Source organism: Peromyscus maniculatus, chromosome 8 (genome assembly GCF_049852395.1).
Source record: "Peromyscus maniculatus bairdii isolate BWxNUB_F1_BW_parent chromosome 8, HU_Pman_BW_mat_3.1, whole genome shotgun sequence".
Classification (NCBI taxonomy): Eukaryota; Metazoa; Chordata; class Mammalia; order Rodentia; family Cricetidae; genus Peromyscus; species Peromyscus maniculatus.
In genome coordinates, this window is record NC_134859.1 from 13,625,943 (window position 1) to 13,649,466 (window position 23,524).

General features: G+C 46.1%; 1 protein-coding gene across 1 annotated transcript in view; it reads left to right on the forward strand.

The window, feature by feature from the left end:
• The window catches only part of Dock2 (dedicator of cytokinesis 2), a 408,847-nt gene that overhangs the window by 123,505 nt on the left and 261,818 nt on the right, over nucleotides 1-23,524 (forward strand). Inside the window, exons 24-25 of the mRNA XM_015997613.3 lie at nucleotides 1,338-1,408; nucleotides 3,833-3,939. Coding sequence (XP_015853099.2) covers nucleotides 1,338-1,408; nucleotides 3,833-3,939 — 178 coding nt within the window. The remainder of the gene's footprint in view (nucleotides 1-1,337; nucleotides 1,409-3,832; nucleotides 3,940-23,524) is intronic.

Consider the following 23,524-nt stretch of genomic DNA (forward strand, 5'->3'; position numbering starts at 1 on the left):
TGAGAGTCAGCTGAGAAGGAGTCATAATTGAGGAATTGTCCAGATCAGATTGGTCTGTGAGTGGTCTTGATTGTTAACTGATAGAGGAGGGCCCAGCCCACTGTAGGTGGTACCATTCCCTGGGCAGGTGGTCTTGGACTATGTAAGGATAAGTTAGCTAACAGTGAGTCTGTGAGTGAGCCAATAAGTATCATTTTGCCATGGCTTCTGATTCAAGTTCCTGCCTTGACCTTCAATGACACACTGCAACTACTAAGGTGATAAAAATCCTTTAAGTCCTTTTTTGTCAGTGTTTTATCACCAGAACAGAGTGTCTCAATGAAAGTAAGAGCTCTTGCATGCAGAGGGTCTAGTCCAGTCCCATGCAGGTTCCACAGCTGTAGGGCTAAAGTTCGTGAGTTCCTTTGAGCTTGGTCCAGTTGTCTATAGATTTCCCCATCACGATCTTGACTCCCCTTGCTCATAGAATCCCTCTTCCCTCTCTTTGACTGGACTCCTGGAGCTCAGCCTGGTGCTTGGCTGTGGATCTCTGCATCTGCTTCCATCAGTTACTGGATGAAGGCTCTATGATGACAGTTAGGGTATTCCAATCTGATTATCAGGGAAGGCCAATTCAGGCACCCTCACCACTGTTGTTAGTAGTCTAATCTGGGGTCGTCCTTGTGGATTCCTGGACCCTCTGCTTATGGGATACAGTTGTGCAGCTGGGTCTGTTTGAGGGGCCCCTGGCAATGTGAGCAAGATCTATCCCTGGTGCATGAGCTGGCTTTCTGGATTTCATTACCTATGGTCGGACACCTTGCTCACCCTTGATAAAGCTGAGAGGGGCTTGGTCCGGCCTCAAGTGAATGTACCAGGCTTAGCTGTCCTCCCATGGGAGAACTTACCCTGTTGGAGGAGTGGGGGCAAAGGTGGGGGAGGAGAGGGAGGAGGGATGAGAGGGGAATCTGTGGTTGGCATGTAAAATGAATAATAATTTTAAAAAAGCTCACTGGTTGGCTAGACAGTGAGATTCTAGAATCTTCCTTGTGTCCAGGTTCTCAAAGCTAGGACAGATGTATGCCTGCCTTGCCTGACTTTCACGTGGGTGTTGGGGACCTGAACCCCACTCCTTGCATCTGTGTAGCAGCTTGTTTACTGGACAGGCCGTCCTCCCCACCTGTGATCTCTCTTGTGCACACAAAGAAGCTCACGTTCCCTGGAGCCTTGAGCGACTATGGAAGTGTCTGGAATACAGGGTCATTCTCTGATCTGCGTCATGTCACAAAGTGTCTGCTTCAACAGCATGGCGGTGTTGGATGTGGGCATCATTCATGTTTATTTCATGTTCCACCCAGGTGGCGGCTTTGAAATACATCCCGTCTGTCCTTCATGATGTGGAAACGGTCTTTGATGCAAAGTTGCTCAGGTGAGGGCTTGTGATGTTCTCTCCCCAGCTCTGCGGTTGCACCAGGGATTGCAAGAAAAGCAGGGCCCTCCCAAGGGGTTCCATACAAACTCTCAGCTTCAGGTCCAGGAGGGAATCACAGTGGGAGCCTTGCTGGGGGGTGGGGGTGGGGCTTAGGGGGAGAGTTTTTAGTTTCATTATGCCAGGCTTTGGTGATAACCAGTGCGTAATGAAAACATCATCCTTACCATCCTCTGAAGATATAGAATGTGACGTGAACATGCAGCTTTGTTTGACCCAGAACACTCCACGGCACACAGACCTGCGGCACACGGACCTGTGGGTTGTTTGTTTTAGGTCCCAGCATCTGCCTGGTAAATCCCATAGCTGCCAATGGGAAAGAGATCATGGAGACTGCTCTCCCCTTTTTAGCTCTGTTCATACCACGGATGAACAAATGGTTCTAATGAGGTTACACTGTGGGACCGGGGCATCTGGGTCTGACCTATACCTGTTACTTTTTCTTAAATCCCCTGAAATTACCAGATGGCATAACAGATGATACAAAACAAAACAGAACACTTTTTACATGGAAACACGTTCAGATTAGAAGCATTCCTGTACGCCCTTCCCGCAGATACTCCCGTTACTGTAACAAATGATTGAGACTGAGACATTACCGTGGGCACTGTTCTCTGAGCTGCATCGGGCCCGGCTGGGACAGCACCAGTAGTTGGTTGTTGTTTGTTTGTTTGTTTGTTTTTAATCACCCTTTCCTTCCCCCTTTCTATGCAGTGTAGCGCCTCCTCATTCTTTAGGCTTCAAGCATTAATATCGCCAGGAAAACTACCTCCGCCTATTAGAAATAACTTCAACTCCTCCCACTCCCTACGTTCTCCTTACCCTCCTTGCCGTTATTGTCTGGATCTCTCTGCACACATTGCATCTGTTGCATTTGTATTGGTTTATTTGCTTTGTGTTCTATACCGGCCTTCATTAGAATCTGTCATGCCAACACTCACCAAGTCTGGCTCGTTATATCCCCACCTCTCTGCGTATTGCCCATTGCACACTACGCAAATGTTTACTTAGTGGGGGTGGGTGACTATAGTGAGCTGACAGGAGCTGTAGTTGAGGGGGGGGGGATGTTAACCTCTAGGGAGAGCCACCTCCTTTCCGATGTCCTGTGCTGGTTCTATCCCCACAACTTTTCCATAGCCCTCTGAAAAATACTCGGACCCCCTTTAGATCTTGAGATGAATTATAAAGGATTACCAGGTATAAGACACTTTTAAATGAAATGATTTAGTAAGGTAGCTTAGAAGCTAGTTGGCTAAGTGCCTCTCATGAAAAAGGATACAGTTAAAAAAAATCAGAATCTGGTTTTCAATGCTTGTTTCTTCACTGCCTTACCTGCACGACCTTTGGAAAGTTAGCTGGCCTTTCTAACCTTAGTTCTCCACACTTGTCAGCCTGATAGCCTGATATAGTGTCCTCATAGTAACCTCAGCACTCAGGCCAAAATAGAAGGGTCATGGGTTCAAAGCCAGCCTTCACTGAATGAAGAGAACCTGCCTCAACCTCCCCCCACCAAGTAATAAATAGGTAAAATAAAAAATTGGGATACCTTTCTGTAGCTAGAGTTTTCCTGCCTTGTCCACAGTCAGGACAAATCTTTGTCACCCGCCAGTCCCACAGCCACTCAGACCCAACCAAGTAAACACAGAGACTTATATTGCTTACAAACTGTATGGCCGTGGCAGGCTTCTTGCTAACTGTTCTAATATCTTAAATTAATCCATTTCCACAAATCTATACCTTGCCACGCATCTTTTCATGCTGCTTGTCAGGGTGGCGGCTGGCAGTGACTCCTTCTGCCTTCCTGTTCTTTTATTTCTCCTCTCTGTTAGTCCCGCCTATACTTCCTGCCTAGCCCCTGGCCAGTCAGGTTTTATTTATTGACCAATCAGAGCAATTTGACATACAGAACATCCTACAGCACAGCCAAGTGCAAACCATCTCAGACACCTGCACTCAGGCCCATGGTCCTAATTATCCTCTATGTGGACCTGCTGGGTAAAGCCATGAGGAACCCGTGAACGAGCTCATACAGACCATCCCACAGCACCTTTCCCTAGCATCATAGTGTTAGAATGTTTACGACACAGAGTGAATATATGTATAAAGCATTCCTCTGCTGCTTAGTACGTGCTCAGGGTTATTGGTATTATTTTCAGATTTTCACATCTGTTTGGATGCTATTACTATTCAATGCTAACATCAGCATGTTCACTGAAGGTTCACTGTGCACCTGGTGCTCTGCAGGACTTGGGAGTGATGCCAATTCCGGCCCTAGAGCACTAACTGCCCAAGATGGAGCCTCAGTGCCATGATGTGGATGGCTTAGGTCTAACCTCTGACAACTCCTATTTTTCTTTTCTTCAGCCAGCTCCTATATGAGTTCTACACATGTATCCCTCCCGTGAAGCTGCAGAAGCAGAAGGTTCAGTCAATGAATGAGATTGTGCAGAGCAACCTCTTCAAAAAGCAAGGTGAGTGTGGGGCCTCCTGCTGGGTGGGTCCTCTCTGGGAAGCTGGGGCTAGAGAGCAGACCTGCCCGGCATTACAGTGCCTCTTTGCTATCAGTGTTCTTCCTCCATAGGTGTGAAAAGCAGTGAACAGTTCGGATATTAGAATCTGCATTGATTTTAAGAAAGCTTAAGCTGCATTGCTCCTTTTTCTTGAGACAGTTTAATGAGTTGAGAAGTTTGGCATTATCCGCCGAGTGCCAGTTTTCCCTGTATCATCTGTTACTGCTGTCTTTTACTTGGAGGGAGGTGGGCAACGTTTCCTTAAATAGAAAGAACCTTTAGCTGAGCAGTTCTCCAGATCTTGAATGTGTCAGAATAAACTGGAGAGCTTGTTGAAATGCAAATTTCTGGGCCCGTTTCAGTGAGTCTGATTAAGTAGGAATTAGCAGCATTTTTGAGCTTTTAGAAGAAGTGCAAATTATTCTTGACTAGGTGAGGCATCTACACAATCAAATGCGAAGCATGAAAGGTGCCACATGAAAAGGGTCCTTCAGACCCTGGACAGTCCCTTCTTGGAGGAGGTACCATAGCTTCTGGTGTTTGCTCCTTGGAGGTAGAATGGAATCCATCTGCGCATACATTCTCTCTCTCCCTTTTACTATATCCCTTAAATGACTGTGTCTCATGTGGCCATTCTTTGTCTTTTTTTGTTTAGTGATAATTTGGGGAGTTAAGGAAAGAGAGAAGATTTGGGCAAAGTTGTGGTCCGTGATTCTGTTCCACCATGTTATCTAATAGTCATTGTGAAGGACCGGCGGCTCCCTTGTTTTGCAATCAGTGACTCAGGTGGTCCAGAGCTCCTTCCAGAGATGGCAGTGTGAGGGTTAGATGTTCACATTCACCCTCCACATCTTTTCCAGCAACTTTGCATTTCTGGATCAAACTAAACCAACGGTGCAGTTTGCTTCACATAAATGCTTTGTCTATCCAGAAACCCGACATTTCTTCCCTCTTTCTTCCATGAAGAACAAACAAACAAACAAACAAACAAACAAACAAACAAACCTTGTCAGTCAGCATTGTTTTCTCTGCCCCAAGACCAGCCCTTTCTGGTTTTAAATTCTTTTGTTCTAAAATCAGAAGAAAACTGTGGAAGAGACAAGAGGCCTTAGAATATGGAGGATCAGCTGTTACCCAACTGGAATTTATTCAGGGAGTAAAGCTTGAATAGTTACACAAATTAGCTCATAATCACAGAACTATTCAGGAACCACTTCACTGTAAAGATGATTTCCTCCCCAGTGTCTGGTTAACATGGTGCATGCACAGTCGCTATCCAAATCACCTGCCAGAGTTAAGGAAAGATTAGAAGACAACCTGGTCATGGGTGTCACTTCCTGACATTTAGAGAGATGTGTGGCCACAGAGTACACCAAGACATATACAGCTTCTCCAGTGAAGGGAGATGAGTTCTCATAGTTGTGTTTCATATGTCACTGGCTTTTCAAAGGGAGATGTCTGTCTGTCTGTCTGTCTCTCTTGGTTTTTCCGAGACAGGTTTTTGGTGCCTGTCATGGATCTCACTCTGTAGACCAGGCTGGCCTCAAACTCACAGAGATCCACCTGGCTCTGCCTCCCGAGTGCTGGGATTGAAGGCCTGCGCTAACGCTGCCTGGCGAGATTTCTGGCGAGTTTGAAAACTCCAACTCCATAACCCAATGAGTTGGTTGTCCTTACTCTGAAGGTTTTGAGGTATGTCTAGCCCTTCACGGCCTGGCACACCCTAGCAGGACTTTGGAGTGTGTCACTGTGGAGAGAGCTTGAAGCCAGGCTGAGAGACATGGCGAGGACGGCATTCATTGCACATGGACGGCTCTGCACAGGCAGTAGAAAGTGGGCTACTTGGCTTTGCCGCCCTGCTCAGAGCTTCCATCACTGTCCGGGGCCAGCTCTGCACAGAGGACAGATGGAGTGCTAGCAAGGGCCCAAGCATGGCACGTGGTATCAGTTGCAGCAGCCTTGGGGAAGAAGGCTAATTCCTTTATGGGAGCCCCATCTCCTGGGCCAGGAGGGGGCCCCTAAGGGTTCACAGAATCACAAGGCAGCCTAGATAGCTCCTGCTCATCTCTCCTGCTGTGTGTGTAAGGCTTAAATCCAGTAAAAGTGCTCTGATTAATGCCAACCGACAGAAGGACAGCCCTGGAGCTGCAGACCATTATAAAAGAGATATAAAAGTCCTACCTTCAAAAACAAAGTGTCCCTTGGGGGATCCATTTTCCAGAGTATGCAAAGAATAGTTAGTCCGTCCAACCATGGCTCACAAATGAAAACAGTGGGCTCTTACACCAAGCTTTCTGGTAATGCCTCTCCCAGGATGCATTGGCTAAGTGAACCCTGTTAACAAAGCAAGTCAGGAGGGAAGCTTCGCCTCCTGAGCTTCTCATGTTCTTAAGTTCAAAATGAATCAAGTCTGAATTCATGGGGACATCCCGGGGTCCCTTGCTCTTCAGTGAGCATCTCTCTTTCAACTCCTGAATACGGTGAGTTTGATTCTCTGCCATTTGAGCTGTGATGAAATCCCTGTTATTCACCCTGTGGAGTGTCCTGGGCCTCAGGGATATGGTTTGCTTTGAGCTTCACTCCTTGAAATGCCAGATGTGCAAAGCTGTCTGGTGTATTGTCAGTGGCATGAACTTGTACCTGCAGTCTGGATCATTTGTGTAACCACCAAGCAGAGGAGTTAGAAGACTTGAAAGCCCTTTGCTGAGCTTTTGACACATTACTCTATTGGCTCCTGTGGAGAACTGATAGGATGTAGGGTGGACAGTGCCAGTTCATGGGTCACACTTAGACCATAGTTTCATTCCTGGTTCATTCACTTATCAGCTGTGTGACTATGGGTGGTTTTCTTAACCTCTCTGGTCCTTAGTTAGCTTATTTGTAAATTTGGGAATAATAAAACTAATGCCTGTCTCAAAAGTCGGTCTGGTAAGGTACTGACATGGACAAGCCATTTAAAAGTCTCAGTGCAGGGTCAGACCAAGCAGGGTTAGAGTTGTAGGTATCTTTCCTTCTCCTGGCACTGTCCCAACTTCTGCTCTGACTTTCAGATTTCTTGCAATAAGGGTGTCTCTTTGTGTTGGGTACTTAACCAAGACTCCTGGTTCCTTGACGCTCCCTGTTTCTCAAGAAACACAGGACTCAGGGACTAGAAGCCCCCGATCTGTATGTTCTCCCCATTCTGGATTTGAATGCCTTTCTCCCATTTAAAAAATGTTTTCCTAGAGTAGTTTTGCAAAAGGCCTGTGTGCTGTGCACATAGGAGGCCAGGTCTGGGTCTGGCACAGTGTCTGAAGTTCTTTCTTTCTTGCCTCACATCATGTAGCCACATAGTTTGGAACACTTGGTAGCCATCTTCTTTGATGGTTTTCTACACTGGACTCTGCCCCTTTAAAAACATAACATCAATTGTACAAAATAATAGGCTTCATTGTGACATTTTCATACCCGAATATAATATACTTGGATCATATTCAGATCCCCACTGCCCTCTCTTGTCCCTCACGGTTCCTTTAAAATACACACATAAGACCCTCTCCACTTTGTTCTATGGAGAGTAAGTGAATCTCCATTAACCTCCATTTACTTGACCTGTGTCCTTGAGTAACTCACATAATTTTAGTGGACTTAATTTCCTCATATGTAAAGCAGGGCTGCTCTCCCAGGTCCTACTGAGTTGTTATATAGACTAGGTAGCATCATATGGCGTGTTACTCTGGGCATGAGGAGGGAGGAGTCCTGTAGCCATGGCCCACTGTGCATGGCTGTCCCGTTAGTGTTTTACTGCAGCAGGAAAACCCAATATATTAATTTGCATTTTCTTCTACACAAGCCCAGACTTGCCTGGGGATGTGAGGGGAGAGAAGTGTTCAGATCCACCTGGACAGCTTGCAAGAGTCTGTGGGAAAGCCAGCCATCTGTAGCCATGGAGTGGCTCTGATGGTGTAGAACTAACCTCTGAGGCCGATCACATGCTCCATCTGGCCTGTGTAAGCTGCTTGAGTATCCACACTGCTAACTTCTCCAAAACAGAGGAGGGAGAGGCGGGGAGCTGATGGGTCAGGGGTTGGAAGCTCTTCTACCACTAGCTTCAGTCTTTGGGTCTTCTCACTGAGAACTTCCTGGGGAGGCAGAATGGAGACTATAAGACACCTGGCTGTCCACTGTGGAGCAGCTGCCTCTGAGCCCCATGCCTGTCCTTTGCCAGGTGTCTAGAGCTGCCATGTTCTCCAGGGACAATGCACACTGGACAGGAGACTGCTGGAGATACAGGGGAGAAGCAAGAACATTTGTGCCCAACGCCATAGGCACTTTTCCAATCATCACACCCCCCTAGCTTTGGCAGGGCAGTAGGTCTCTCACTTAGCTTTTAAAACTTCCTTACTGAAGTTAGGAACACCTCTGAGCCTCCAGTTTCATGTCTGAAAAATGTGACTGTGAAAATCACCGAACACAAGGGACTTTGGTCTAGAACACCCTTGGCTCTGAGTCCTGGCTGAATTGCATACTTGCCATGTTGCTTTGAATGAGCAGCCTTTCTGGGCTTCAGTTTCTTTAGGGACAAAACTGTATACACACACAGACACACACACAGACACACACAGAGACACACACACACACAGACACACACACACACAGACACACACACATAGTCACACACAGACACACACAGACACAGACACACACACATAGTCATACACAGACACAGACACACACACACACAGACACACACACACAGACACACACATGTGCACACACACACACACACACACGCACACGCACATGCACACACACACACACATCTCCCAAGATAGGCTAGCTGCTTATTAAAAAGTGTCTGCTGAGCCGGGCGGTGGTGGCGCACGCCGTTAATCCCAGCACTCGGGAGGCAGAGCCAGGCGGATCTCTGTGAGTTCGAGGCCAGCCTGGGCTACCAAGTGAGCTCCAGGAAAGGCGCAAAGCTACGCAGAGAAACCCTGTCTCTAAAAACCAAAAAAAAAAAAAAAAAAAAAAAAAGTGTCTGCTGTATAATTGTAACAACCCCAGCACAGTAACAATGCCGACAACATCCTGCTGGAGAGTCACAGCAAGTGAACGCTAGCTGTGGAGGCTGTAGAGATGCCTCACCAGTCAAGAGTGCTTACTGGTCTTCCAAAGGACCCAGGTTTGGTTAACAGCACCACCTATAACTGAAGTTCCAGGGGATGTAATGCCCTCTGGCTTCCACAGATGCCTGCACACATGTGGTGCACATAAATCCATCCAGATACACACACATTAAAAAGAAATCTGTTTTTTTTTTTTAAGTCAGCCATGCATCAGGTACTGCTTAGAACAAGAATATATATCATGTTCTTATAACTTGATGTAGGCATCATCATTCTTGACTTACATTTGGGATAACTGAAGCCTAGAAACTCGGGACATTTTGTATGACAATGAGACCAAAGGATATACAATCTATTGGTGTTTTAGGGTTTTGAGCAGTGTGGTTCTGGGGTAACAAGCCTCTCCCCGAATCCCAGTGAGTTGAACATTGTGGAGTTGTATCTGATGAAGGTCATAGGCCTTGTTGTCCCCATGAAAGTTCAGGCGGTTGGTACCTGAGGCATCCTAGCAGGAAGATGACAGAAGGGCCGAGCAGAATGACAAGGATCCATCTCAGCCTGCAGTGACACCTGCCAGTTCCACCCAGTGTGCTGGCTAAAGCCATACTGCCTACCTCACTGGGGGGATGTGATGGGAAGGACACTCGGGGAGACCACGCCTGCCTCCTGCTGCGACTGCATTTTAGAATTGGATCAGAACACAGATCGTTTGAAAATCAAAATCCATCTCCTTTTCCTACGTTAGCATGTTTTGTTTTTACATTTTCTTTTTGTTACAAGCGTTTCCTTTTCCACTTGAAACCGTGTCTCACTAATCCCTTGAAGGACTTTGGTCTCTTTCACTGCTCCCTGGCCACCCCGCTCCAAGTGCTGAGTGTCACACTCTGGTAGATGCAGGCAGGGGACCTTGCAGAGGCGTGAGCCTGCAGCTCATCTGCAGCAGACAGTCTGAGTAGCATGCTGGCATCAGGCTTTAGCCAAGAGGAAAATGTGTGTGTGTGTGTGGGGGGGGGTAGGGGGGTGGATCCCACCCCATACCCAGGGCAGACTCTAGCCTTATGCAGGCCCCCTTTCCCATCTGCTGCACACACACTTGCATACCTCTGCTCTTGGTGTGCTGCCTGGAGTTCTCCAGCCTTCCTAGTCCCCCTTGTCATGGTACACGCACCATCCATTCTCCAGCAGGTCCCCCCAATGGCTCATATGATTCAGTCTGGGATCATCCAACACTGTTTTCTATCCCTGCTGTAGGTCAGATGTAGGACTGTACCGGGGGACAACTATCTATCACCGCTCTGCACACCGTGTCCCCATGCCCCTGTGCAGAGGAGATGAAATTGCTTGCTTTAGTTTCTGTGGTTTTCATCTTCCTTTGGTCTTTACTTTATACAATGGCAACCTGAAATTACAATTAGAGATGCCTTATGGCTCGAGGTTTAGCAAAGCAGTTCACACTGTCTCTCCCAAATGACATCTGAGCCGGTGTCACAGATACTCGATTAGGACAGAGATGAAAGGCTGCCTTTGGCATTTCCTTTAAAAATTATTTAAAACAGCTCCCCCGACCTGAGGATTTCACCTAAGAAGGGATTTTAGATACACATGTCTTTGGTGGCTTTGGGTCTCCATGCCAGATGAAACAGCAGCTGGCCTGTCCACTCTCTCCTGTCCTCTTCCTTAGTTCTTTCCCTGGGGCTATACAGTGGGCCAGATGAGGGGAGGCATGACAGTAGGAAGTTTAATATGTTCAGAAGTGCATCATGGGTTCACAGAGAGGAAAGAAGGTGTTCGGTCTCTGAGAGAGATTCCTCAAGCTTAGATACAGCTGAGAGCCTTGTCTAAATGGTAGCATCTTCAACCCTATGCCAAACATGCAAGTTCTGAAAATCCAGGGAAGGATTTGGGGCGGGCATGATTGCACATGATGTCAGTCATCACAGGGATTCTGATAGAGGAGGTGGGCCCTATCAGGATAAAGCACAGCTTCAGGAGCCTGGGGGAGGAAGAGGCAGAGAGAAGCAGCTCCTGCCCAGCCGAGCTTGCCTCGTGGCACTCGGTCTCTCCTTTTAGCCTTCTTCATGCAACTCTGCGCTGAGGAAATGAAGTCCCGAAGAAGAGTATCTCTTTCTGTGCACTGTCTGCTTAGGGGCTAATGGCACCAGCTCTTGAATGCCTGCTCTTGGACCTTGCAGAAAAACACTCCACAGTCAATGGCTAGTATACCTAAAAACAAACAAAGTAACAAACAGCAAAAAACAAACAACCAAAAATAAAAAAACAAACCAAAACAGAAAAAAAGAAAACAAAAAACAAAAAAAACAAAAACAACAACAACAAAAAAAAAAACAAAAAAAAAAACAAGGGAAGTTAGTACCTCACTTGTGCCCAACTGGAAGAGTAGTGGATTTTGATTCCTTTGGTTATCACAAAGTCTGCCTTTATTGATCAATATTGCTGTGACCTGCACAGCGTAGAGACTGACCTAACTGGGGCAATGTGGAATGAAGAAGGGACAGACACACAGATACAGAAAAGCTGGGGTCTATTGCTGTGTACTCTGGTAGAGACTCACTAGCAGCCCAGAAACGCAGTGTGCTTACTATATACATCTGAATCAGAAGGTGGGTTTATTGTGTAGTGCTTATGGAGGAGGACAGGTCAGCTAATCTTGGTAGTGGTCTCTGCAAGCGATCAGCCTCAAGTTGTAAGCTTTGGTGCACATTTTATGCACCCTCTGTCAACACCTGCAGATGGACCAGGGGAAGGCTTTGGCAGTTTCCTTGAGACAGACCCAGAGAAAGCATTGTCGTTCCTATGTGTCTGAGGCACTGGGTCCTAGATGTGGTGATGCTCATGTCAACAACACACATTCACTCCCCACACTACATACTCATTTGGTTATCAGTAACAACCCAAATAGCACCCGTACAACCCCGACTCCCAGCAAAAACTAGAAAGCTAGCAGTTGCTTCTCTAAAATCACAACCCCTTTCCTAGTGAGCAGCCAGATCTTGAATCCATCATTGTGCTGCTTTCTTAGTGCAATTGTACTGAGTCTGTATCTATTGCTAGTGTTTTAGTTATTTGAACTTTTGAACTATTGGTAATTGGGAAACGTCTCCATTTAATACTTTCCTAAGATCCATCCATTTCATAGGCTGCTGAAGTTCATTGTTTTGATGACTGGGAAGATTTGCTGCGTGAAGAAATCAATTTATTCACCATGCATCTGTTTTAAGCATTGGGTTTTACACATTTTTTTGCCATTTTTTTCACTTGTAAGCTTTTCTGATGTGGATAGTCTCACTCAACTGTTTTGTAAATACTGAAGTTTTGGGGGGTGTTAATTACTGGAAGACTCTCTTAGTCTTGGAGGATCTGAATATTTCACCTTAGCAGATGATGCCAAACTATTTGCCAAAGGTGGCTGCACCAATATTTGTTCTCACCAGCAACCCAGGAGGTAGCCCACGGATCCAGACACTCTCCTGCACCTAGTATTAGCCCTTTTCTTAGTTTTTGCCGATAAGATGGCTTTAAAATACATCCTCATTCTCTCAGTGTGTGCTCCCCGATCAACAGTGCTGCTCACCGTCTTACCTGGTGTTTCTTTGCGACATGTAATTTGAATGCCTATTTACAAATCATGTCCGCTTTCTTACTGCGTTAATTGTGGCACTGTTAGTTATTTTTCCTTTTGCTGTGACCGAATGCCCAACAACAAACAACTTAAGTGAGGAGGAGTTTATTCTGGCTTATAGTTTTGGGGGTTACAGTCCATCATGCTGGGGAAGAAATGGAGACAGGATGGTGAGCAGTGGTTCATCACATTTCATCTGCAGTCAGGAGGCAGAGAGTAGATTGAAAGTGAGGAGAACCCATAAAAACCCAGTGCCCACATCCTCCAGCATGGCCCTACCTCAAAAAATTTCCACCATCTTTCAAAACAGGACCACCAACTGGGGACCAAGAATTTAAACACATGAACCTATGGGGGAGCATTTCACATATGATGCCCAAGATTTGTATTTCCCTTACTGATTCTAGTATATTTTATATATTTCTCACATTCTTATTTTGCTGACTTAAAAATATCCTATTTCTAATGATTCTCTTCATTTTAAGGTACAGTTTTAGAAAAAGAAATGAATATAATTATTGATCATTTTAATAACCAAATCTCTTTATTTCATGCTTCAGAATTTTTTTTTCAATCAGAAAGTCAAAAATACGGGCAGTGGTGGCACATTCCTTTAATCCCAGCACTCAAGAGGAAGAAGCAGGTGGATCCCTGTGGGTTTGAGGCCAATCTAGTCTACAATGTGAGTTCCAGGACAGCCAGGGCTGTTACACAGAGAAACCCTGTACTGAAAAACAACAACAAAAACCAATCAAACAAACAAACAAACAAAAAAGAAAAACAAGTGTTTTATAGTTTTATTTATGACATATGGGTTTCTAGCCCATCTGTGAGTTTATACTTTGTATATAATCTCACACACAAACCTGGTCTTTTTTTCTGCTTGTCCATCCATGTTTCCTAGTTTCTCCTTTTGGGCAGACTATCCTTTTTCATGTTGAAGTCATTTTATGCTTTTGGATCATTGTTTTACTTGGAGACTGAGAGCAGAGTTTCCCACAGCCTGGACTCCATCCCTTGTCCATGGAATACTAGCTGCCCAGGTCCTTGGCACTATGATTGCTTCAACAGCGAGCGATCAGAAAGGTCAGGAAAGGGCGCAGTCTCTTCCCACCAAGGCAACTCCATATTAGGCTCTGGAGTGGTACGAGCATCATGGGAATTATTTACCAAGGCATAACACTTAACCTTGTACAGACTTAGACTTGCTTAGTTATGAGAGAAATAATTTTCCCCATGCCAAAAACTTGCTGGGGCCCATAGGGTCAGCTTCATAGAGTTTCTTTACAGCTCTCACAAAGACAACATTGAACTGGGAGCAGAGAAACCTCTGTTGTGGTAGCGACAATTCCATCAGCATCAGCAGCTGAAACTTACTAAGTGCTTACCATGCAGCAGGCGTCGTGTGCCGCAGCCATGTGTGCCAGCTCACTTCATAAACGCTGTGTGAGCTTCAGCAAATCACGTGACCCATTAAATGACGGGCTTGAAAAAGGTCTTCTAGAGTACCTCCAACAATGAAAGTCTATCTCAAATATTATCCTGCAACCCACAATAATATCCCCAAATCTCTTTTCACCATTAAAGACAAGGAATTGGACCATTTCACAGAAGCTGCTTTGGATGAAGAGAGATTATGTAATGTCTTTAGTTTGCCTAGTCCATCCTCTCAGAACCCTGGGAAAGTTCAAAGGATTTAAGTATTAGAGCCAATTTTGTTTCTTCAAGAAAGTGTCCTTGAGTTTTGAGGAGTTAAGCTTCTCATCAGAACATTTTGAGGCATCAAAGATCTTCAAATAGGGAGGCCATTTTGCCGGTCTGCAGTGTTGTGTTACAGAGCCATGTCCAGCTCCCAGCTCCAGGCTCCCAGGCCCTCTGCGGATCTGAGAACACTCCCTCCCATCTCTTCCCCCATTTGTGCTGATTGCAGAGAGTCTCAGAGAGAAGCCTTCAGATCCAGAATCAGAGAGGAGAGTGGTTTAATAGGCTATAGAACAAATCCAGGAGACGTTTTAAAAAGAGTCTTTTGGGGAAAAGGCGGGGGCTGAAGTTAAAAAACATATTGAAGTTAAATCAAAGGAAAAAAAATCCTCTTGACTTACAAAATACTCAGAATGGCATGTTCTAATGGCGCTATGAATGAAGCACAATTAACTTGGGGAAGAAAATATCCCAGGTCGTTTCTTTAATGGCACTTCATGCCAATTCTTCCACAGGTGTCAGGCTGGTTATGTCTTCCTACCCATGTGACACAGGATTCTTTTCTAATGTTGAAGTGATTCTGTTAGCGGATGCCCACATGATGTGAGTTCACATAAATGTTCATGAGGTTTTATGTTTACCCCAACATTCTGGTTATGGTTTTCACCGTGGAACTGTAGTCATGAGCAGTTTGAATTATAGTGAGGCAGGTTTTCAGAGCATTCTGAGACTTTTAGGTTGACTGTAAATGTTTGATTTTTGCTATTTTTATCCCTGATATTTTCCTAAATAGAAGATTCCTTAAGACTACAGTATGATTGAATTGAAATCCAGCTACTGATTCATTTCAGTTGAAGTGATACTTATTTAAAATAAAATCTGAGATTTTTTTAATATCGAGAACATGCAAATGTAATAGAAATACAGTGGCAAATAATTTTATGGCTACCATTTTGACCATTATTTATGGTATTTTCTATGTAAAGCTTCTACACATTATCCTCTTTAGCTGTTTCCACATCCCCACGTCTTATCCTCATTGTACAGGTGAAGTGGAAGGTTAGAGAGCTTTAGACAAGAGCCAGTTACGTCTCAATAAGGCAGGGCCAGCCTTCCTGTTGAAATTTGCCCGATCCCTGGTGCATCTTCTCAGCCTCCATGCTTTATGGCATGTGGACAAAGAGCTTCTGCCCCAGAAAGCTTGCACTGCAGGAGAAAAGACAGGCCCTAAAGTCTTCTGAGACGTGTGCATACCTGGACCAGGTAAGCAATGCAGATGAGGAAGAGGGCAGGGTCCTGTCTAGCTCACCAAACAGATGCGTTCAAACCCCCAGTCTTAACAACACATTTTCCGCCCGCCTGTTCAGCTGGTAGGAAGTTTTAGCACGGGGAAGTATGACTATGCTGTTGGTTTTCGTTTTCCTTTAAAACATGGTACCATTTGGCCTTCCTTTGGTCCTTCCTTGTGTATCACCAAGTTCAGTATTCGGGGGGGGGGGGATATTTCTCTAAGGGAATGAGAGTGGAAATGATCAGTGATGCTTAGCTAGAGGAGGATAGCGAGAGGTGAGGACTAGGGAGCAGGCCAAGACGGGGATGAGAAAGGAGGGGGTGAGAAAGGAGGGGGGTGAGGAAGGAGGGGGTGAGGAAGGAGGGGGGTGAGGAAGGAGGGGGTGAGGAAGGAGGGGGTGAGGAAGGAGGGGGTGAGGAAGGAGGGGGGTGAGGAAGGGGGGTGAGGAAGGAGGGGGTGAGGAAGGAGGGGGTGAGGAAGGAGGGGGTGAGGAAGGAGGGGGTGAGGAAGGAGGGGGTGAGGAAGGAGGGGGTGAGGAAGGAGGGGGTGAGGAAGGAGGGGGGTGAGGAAGGAGGGGGGTGAGGAAGGAGGGGGGTGAGGAAGGAGGGGTTGAGGAAGGAGGGAGTGAGGAAGGAGGGGGGGTGAGGAAGGAGGGGGGTGAGGAAGGAGGGGGTGAGGAAGGAGGGGGTGAGGAAGGAGGGGGTGAGGAAGGAGGGCCAGGTAGAGCTCTTTGCTTGCTGCCTGGTATAACGCATTTTTGGAAAGCAGTTGCATGTGAGGCTTTGTTGAGATCTGTGAAATCTGCTGATTTGCTTTTTTTTTTTTTTTTTTTACCTTTTTAGAGCTTTATTGGAGAGAGAGAGAGAGAGAGAGAGAGAGAGAGAGAGAGAGAGAGAGAGGGAGAGAGAGAGAGAGAGCTGATTTGCTTTTGAACACTATAGACTGAGCAACACACACACACAGTTTCGTGATGTCGGCTGCCTCTGTAAATTTGTTGTTCATAGTTTATAAGGCTTTGACAAATGGAGAATTTTTCATACGTTTATTATGGGTTAGTTTTGAATATGGTTTTATAGATTGTGTTTATCCTAAAAGAATGACTATCGGCAGAATTCAGTGAAAAAGAGTTTTGAAATGTTGGGGACAGGTTTCCAGAGGAGGCAGGGTGTTAATCAGACCCAAAGACACATGAGGAGCGTGACATGGGTGCTATCTAGACACCAGTCTATGAGGACCCTGGAGGGTCAGAGGTGTGGACAGCCTCCTCTCAAATCTCAGGAGAGTTCAGGGTCCGTTCTTGCTTGACACAGGCCCTTAGGGCTGGTCCTCAGACTACAGGCGGGCTCTGACAGGAATCTCTGGAGATGCTCTCCTTAGCTGGAAAAATGACAATTAATAGAAGGTAGTGTTGTTACCCAAACATTGTGAGATTTATAGAGACTATTTGGAGATGTATTAATGTACCTGTGACATTATGGTTTATAACTAACCTGTGATGTCATGGTTTATAGCTAACCTCTGCTCATCACCTGTCTCATTGTATCTTGTAGATTTTGTGTAAGCAAGGCAGGTCTGTCATCTGTTGGGAACTATTGAGAATATGTTCCCATTATATTTTCAGGGACTTCATATCAGTGATCCACAACTAATTTCATATTCTGTTATGTATAGACATATACATTCATTCTATCATGTGCTAGAAACTCACTGGCATTCCTACTTTTAATAGACAAGTCATCATCCTCTTTCCTCATTGGTCCCAATATTGGTTATGAATGTCACCCAGATTTCTCAGGTATATCTAGGGTTTTGATTCTTTCTTATTCCACCTCATTTGAAACACACACACACACACACACACACACACACACACACACACACCTCACCTTCAACCCCCTCACACCTGCACATACAGCTATGTATGTGTGAACTTGTGCACAGTGCACACAAACTTTAACACAGGCCTTTTTTCTTCTCCTCCTCTCAAAAAAAATTCAGCACCAAGCAGACTCAGGTTTTCTTGAACTGGAACTGGAGAGATCCAGTGTGGGAGGTACTGGGCACTGAGAGCCCTCAGTCGTCCAGGACAGCCAAAGGAGGTTAGCTGTGGGACACCCGCCTGGCTGGAGAGATTGCCAAGTGGATTCAGACAGCAGAGCAAAGAAGGAAGCCAATTACCCAAAGGCAAACGAGACTCTAATTACAGCTTGCGCTGAAGAGGGGAAATTATTGAAGGAGAGGCTTCTCCAGTGAGGTACTGCCCAGAATAGTTGTTCAGAGCAAAGGCCTACATCAGGACCTGACGTTGCCGCCCTTCCCATGACCCTTGACTTCTAGCAGCACTGGGCTTCCATCTAACAAACGCAGATGCAGTGTGGTTTCCTTGCTGCTCTGTTGTGAGTATTTAGTAGAATCATTCCCACGCAAGGCAGAGTCTGGCATTTAGTCAGGAACTCGTAGGTGGAGTGTCATCACCCTGGTCAGCAGTGAGTGTTTCCAGGCCTGCTCTTACCTGTGTTAACGGGCTGTGTAACAGAAGCTGGGCTGGAAGTCAGTGGTGATGTGTTCTTACCTGGCCGTTCCTGCGTATTACGATATAGTGGAGTCAATCCTTGATCTCAAGTGAGAAACCTGAATTAGGGGTGCTTCTGCCCACTTTCACCCCGATGTCTGTGGACTGACCGACCCCCCAGAGGTTCAGCTTTGAGCGGCCATGAGAACAGAACAAGTAAGTCCTCTGTGAGGGTGGGAGCTGACTTCTTAGCTCCCGTATCCAGTGCTTCCTAACCTGTCAGAGTACATCGTGCTGGAACCACATGGCATCGTCTTTGAGAATCCTCACATGATCCCTGTGTATTCAGAGCTGTACTGTCTTGTGGAAGCTGCTGCAGCTGAAACGTTGGAAGCAGGATGTAAACACAGCCCCCCACTGTCCACACTACACCGAATGGTCCCTGACTCACTAGCATTTGCTCCAGCAACTGGAAATACATTTGTGCTTGTAAAAATATAGTCTATATTCAAGGCGTTTGAAGGTCTGGGATGTTGAGGAAGCTCAGACACATGCCCTTGTTACATGCTTCCTGTTTCAGGCATTTATTCCATTTCTCCAAAATTAAAGGCATGGAAGTTAAGAAGGGGACCTGTCAGACTTCAGGAGAATCTTCTGATACACAAGCTTTGCCTGACTTTCACAGTGAAATGAGACCAACAAACACAACCCTACCTGCCTGTTTGAGTTATTTTGTTAGTGGAGAGAGTGGGGGACAGAGGGAGAAGGGGAGGGGGAGAGAGGGAGAGAGAATATTAAAGAGGTTAATACACTGGCTTTATCAGTGTCTGAGGTGGATGGATTCCACAGCCAGCTGATGAAAGATCCACGTCAGCAGTTTAGGGAAACTCTGAAGGGGCTTCACCCGGATGCACGCCACAACCTGGTTCCTCCTGGCATCCGACTGAACAGCTCTCTCCATCTCAAGAGAACCTCAAGCAAAATAAAGGTCTTAAGTCTAAGTCAACACGTGCCATGTGTTTTCTATGCCTGGCTCAGCTGACTTAGCACAGTGTGGAGATGGAACTGATTCTGATGGGAACTTGAAGTTGGGGAGGTTCTAAACGTGCATGAAAGCAGGGGACATGTGGGGTACTTTGTACTTTCTATTCAGTTTTGCTATGAACCTAAAACTTCTTTTTAAAGTATCTAATAGAAATTAAATCTCTAGAGAACACACAGCCCCATCTGGTTCACCAGCCTCCTTCCCTTTGGTCCATTTTCAGAAGGCCTTGGAAGATTTGGTTCTCTATGGCTGTAATTAAGAGTGCCTAGGCCCAGGGGCTCTACTGCCTCACTCTCAGAGACAACAACTACCTCCTCTCTCTCTCTCTCTCTCTCTCTCTCTCTCTCTCTCTCTCTCTCTCTCTCTCTCTCTCTCTCTCACACACACACACACACACACACACACTCTGGCTCTAAGGACATCGCAGCGCATTAGGGAAGTGCTGGGGGACTTTGTTTTCACCGCCCGTGCCAGCAGGAGCCATCATGGCTGGCTTTGGGCTAGCGTGTTTCTGCAGAGGGTGCTGGTCATAATGGGCTGGATTCCCATGCTAGAGCTCAGATGGGACTATGGTCAGGTTTCCTCCTGTCCTAACTAGCAGCTGTATGTCTTTCTTACATCTTTCTCCTTCAGGTCTCTTGTTTACTCTGTCATTTCCTCCAGCCCCACATCATCTCATGCAGCCCCTCTATAAACCCACCGCCTTCAGTCACCATCCAGAAGATCTACCCGGCCCCTGCTCTCATCTCAAATCAGAACCCATTGTACCTGCCTCAGTCATCAGCCAGGTCTCAGCAGGGCTCTCTGCTGCCCTGGCTCTTCAGGGCTAGGATGTGGGGCAGATCAGGTGACTTACTGTAGTCTCCACAGAGAGAATGTGGGCTGGAGCAATTTGTCTCATTATGCTTTACCTCCTGGAGAGTGCTCCCAGCAATTTTCTTTCTGGGTCACATGAGAAGGAACACCTACCAAGGTGAGCATGTTTTTTTCTCAGATGCAGCACAGGCTAATCTCATTTGGATATGCATATTTTCCCTTAATGTGACTTTGGCCTTGATTCTTTTGGATCTAGGGGCCCTGCTGGCTTATTCCCACCAAACTTGGGACCCAGTTGGCCTGAGAATTGCCTTATCTTTCTAGTTGGTGATCATCCTGCTACCTAGAGGAGACTGTGTCAACTGTGATGAGAGTTTTAGTCATAAGCCTTCAATAAAAATGAGTAGCTGTGTATCTAGCTGTGGGTACATGTTTAATGTGCATTGCTCACATGGATGTGGTTATGCCCTCCTCTGGTGAGATTTGTGAGGATGCTGTAAGTTGGTTGGATAATCGGTCGGTTTTCCTCTTGTGATGAATAAAAAGAATTTGGTACCCATTACAGTACCTCCAAACCCCCACTCAAACCAGGCTAGGAGCTCTTTCTTATAATGTTTGTTTATTAAAATCCAAAGAAATGCAGCAAAAACTGGCATGCTCTGGATCTAGGGAGCCCTCATGCTTCTTGGAGACGTTCACTGTGTTCATACATTGCTGACTTTGTTTGTGACTTCCGGTCAAGCGCCTACACTTCTCTGTGTGTCTAATAAGGAGAATCAAGTAGGTGATCAGGAAAGGGACAGCTGTCTTAATTGAAGGAGCCTTCTCCAAGAGGAAATGCTTTATCGAAGATTTAAAAGATTTGAATTCCATTTCAAGAAAGGTACTGGTAAGTAGTGTGACCTCAGACAAGCCACTTTTCGGGGCTCCATTCCCCATGTGTGGGATCAGAGTTGAATCTCTAAGATCCTGTCAGCAGGTCTGTGTTACCAGGACAACAAAGAAGAGCAGCAGCTTCATGTACTATGCAAACGGCTTGAGAAGCATCGTCATCCCAGGGCTTTGAGGGCGCTGCTGTCAGCCTGACATGAGAGACACGATAAGACTGTGTTCAGATGTACTGCAGGGCTTCCCAGCCCTGGAATGTGAGTCTATACTGTGCTGGGGAGAAGCGTCTAGCGGGCAGTGTTCTGCATGGGGCCTTGTTTGGGACCTGGCATCCTCAAGCTGCCAGCCATCAGAGAGAGGCGCCAGCCACCAGAGAGAGGCGCCAGCCATCGGGACAATATTGTCCTTTATAGGGGGGCATTCCTTCCACACAAATGCCCGTGTGGGTCTTGAAAAGGTATCCTCCATCAGGTTCACCCTACCTGTGGCCCAGATTTACCAGGATCTGTGTGAACAGCAGAATGCTTTGTTGAGTTTGGTGGGTTTTTGTGTGTTCTGGGCTTCATCTCTGGTTGCATTGGCAGGTTTAAAATCAATTACAAGCCAGGTAACAGGAGTTTCACCACGGTTCTGCCTGTGAAAATAAATCAAATAGGTCCTAGTTACTACTCAGGAAATTTGTTGTATTTCAGGGTCCCTCAGTGGGCTGCAAATCTTGGTAAATGGTGGGACCTGTATGCACAATAGATAGTAGCTTCTGTTGTGATTCAGTGGGAAGAAGAAAAAGGAATTCCCTGAAGTCAAGATGTGCAGATCTCTTTTTTACTGTAAGATTATAATCACATCCATATAATCATACCCAGGATTTGGGGGCAAGCAAGAGAGATGCTTGTTTTCTGCTCCTGTCCTGGAAGGGCAGCAGTGGATACACAGAGGCCCCTTCCTTGTAGCGAAGTTCTTCAGGTCTACACCTGGCTACTTCTTTTGCCATCCTAGAGGTCAACACTGGATGGTTCTCAGTAGGGCCCTTGCATTTGATATTGACAGATGGGATGCCTGTGCCTTCAGGAAAGAGGACAGTTACCCTATGGGAGAAGTAACTCACTGAATGTCCATGTTCAGCTCCAGCCCTGCTGGTTCTGATTTTGTTCTTCCTGTTCTGGCCCAGTAAAAAACGGCCACCCAATGGCCCAGTCCAGCCAGACTATACAGCCCTGAACTTCACCTCACCCTAAGTATTTGTCTTCACAAATAAAACAGTTATCTGTCGCATCAAATTCCCCACAGATCCTAAGAGGAGAGGTGATTTTTAGAATGGGTCTTACAACTCGTTCTTTGTTCATTGACTATGTTATAAAAACAAAGCATTGAGTAGACACAAAAGTAACAACAATATAGTGATGCCACAAGGAGGCTGCCTGTGCTGCGAAGTGAAGACTGTGGTTGGTAGAGGTCTAAGCAAAGTGCCCTGGGAATCCAGGGGAACCAAAGGATTTTAAAGTCACGGTGTTGTTTATAACACATTAAAAATATTTAAGGGGCTGGAGAGAACGCTAGGTAGTTAAGACCACTTGTTTTTGCTGATGACCGGGATCCAATTCCTAGCACTCAAATCAGGCGGCTCACAACTGCCTTGACTTCTCAGCTCCCGGGGAGCTATTTCTTGGTCTCTGTTGACACCTTTCTGTACATGTGGATACTCACATAGACACACACACACATACACATACATTAAATATAACTAAAAAAAGCATTGAAATTTATTTTAAAAAACATACAGGAGACTGTGGGGCGTTTACCCACCACCCCCACAGTTCCTCAGAGTTTTCTTGAGTGCAATCAGCAGGAAATATTAGATAGAAGGATTTATTGTGGAGAATATCACGGAGATAAACAGATAGAAAATAAAGGATAGCCTCGAGAGGGCCTGGAACCTATTCCAACGGGCCCTGACTGTCTCTGGCCCAGGGTTTTTATAGAGACACCAAGGGGGTGGAGCAAAAGACCTCCTCCCCCAGCACAGCCAAGTGCAGACCATCTCAGACACCTGCACTCAGGCCCGTGGTCCTAATCATCTTCTATTCAGACCTGCTGGGTAAAGCCACGAGGAACCCGAGAACGGGCTCCCACAGGAGACATCATAGGGCTTTGAAATTATCATGGTTCTGACCTTATTCAGTTATATTTGGGCAACCTTTGATTTCTTCATCGTCTTGAGTTCAGCCTCCAATGTGTAAAGAGAGCTTCCCAGTGGTGTCCTTTGGAAGGTTTCTTGGGAGCTGGGAAGCGTTGCTGCTGTTTTTTATTTTGTTTTGTAATTTCTTGAGTCGTAGCCATCAGTGACTTGGGAAAGTCCTGTCACTCGTTTGGTTTTCAGTTTTTACAATGGAAATAGCAATGGAGTGAATGCGAACATTAGATGGAATGACACTCGGTACCACTCCTGGATGGTCCTAAGTGCTTAACCCAGGGAAGCTTCCCATTAGCATGATTATTAGTTCCATCTCAGCTACTCATTTACCATTGCCAGGCTCACTTTTATCAT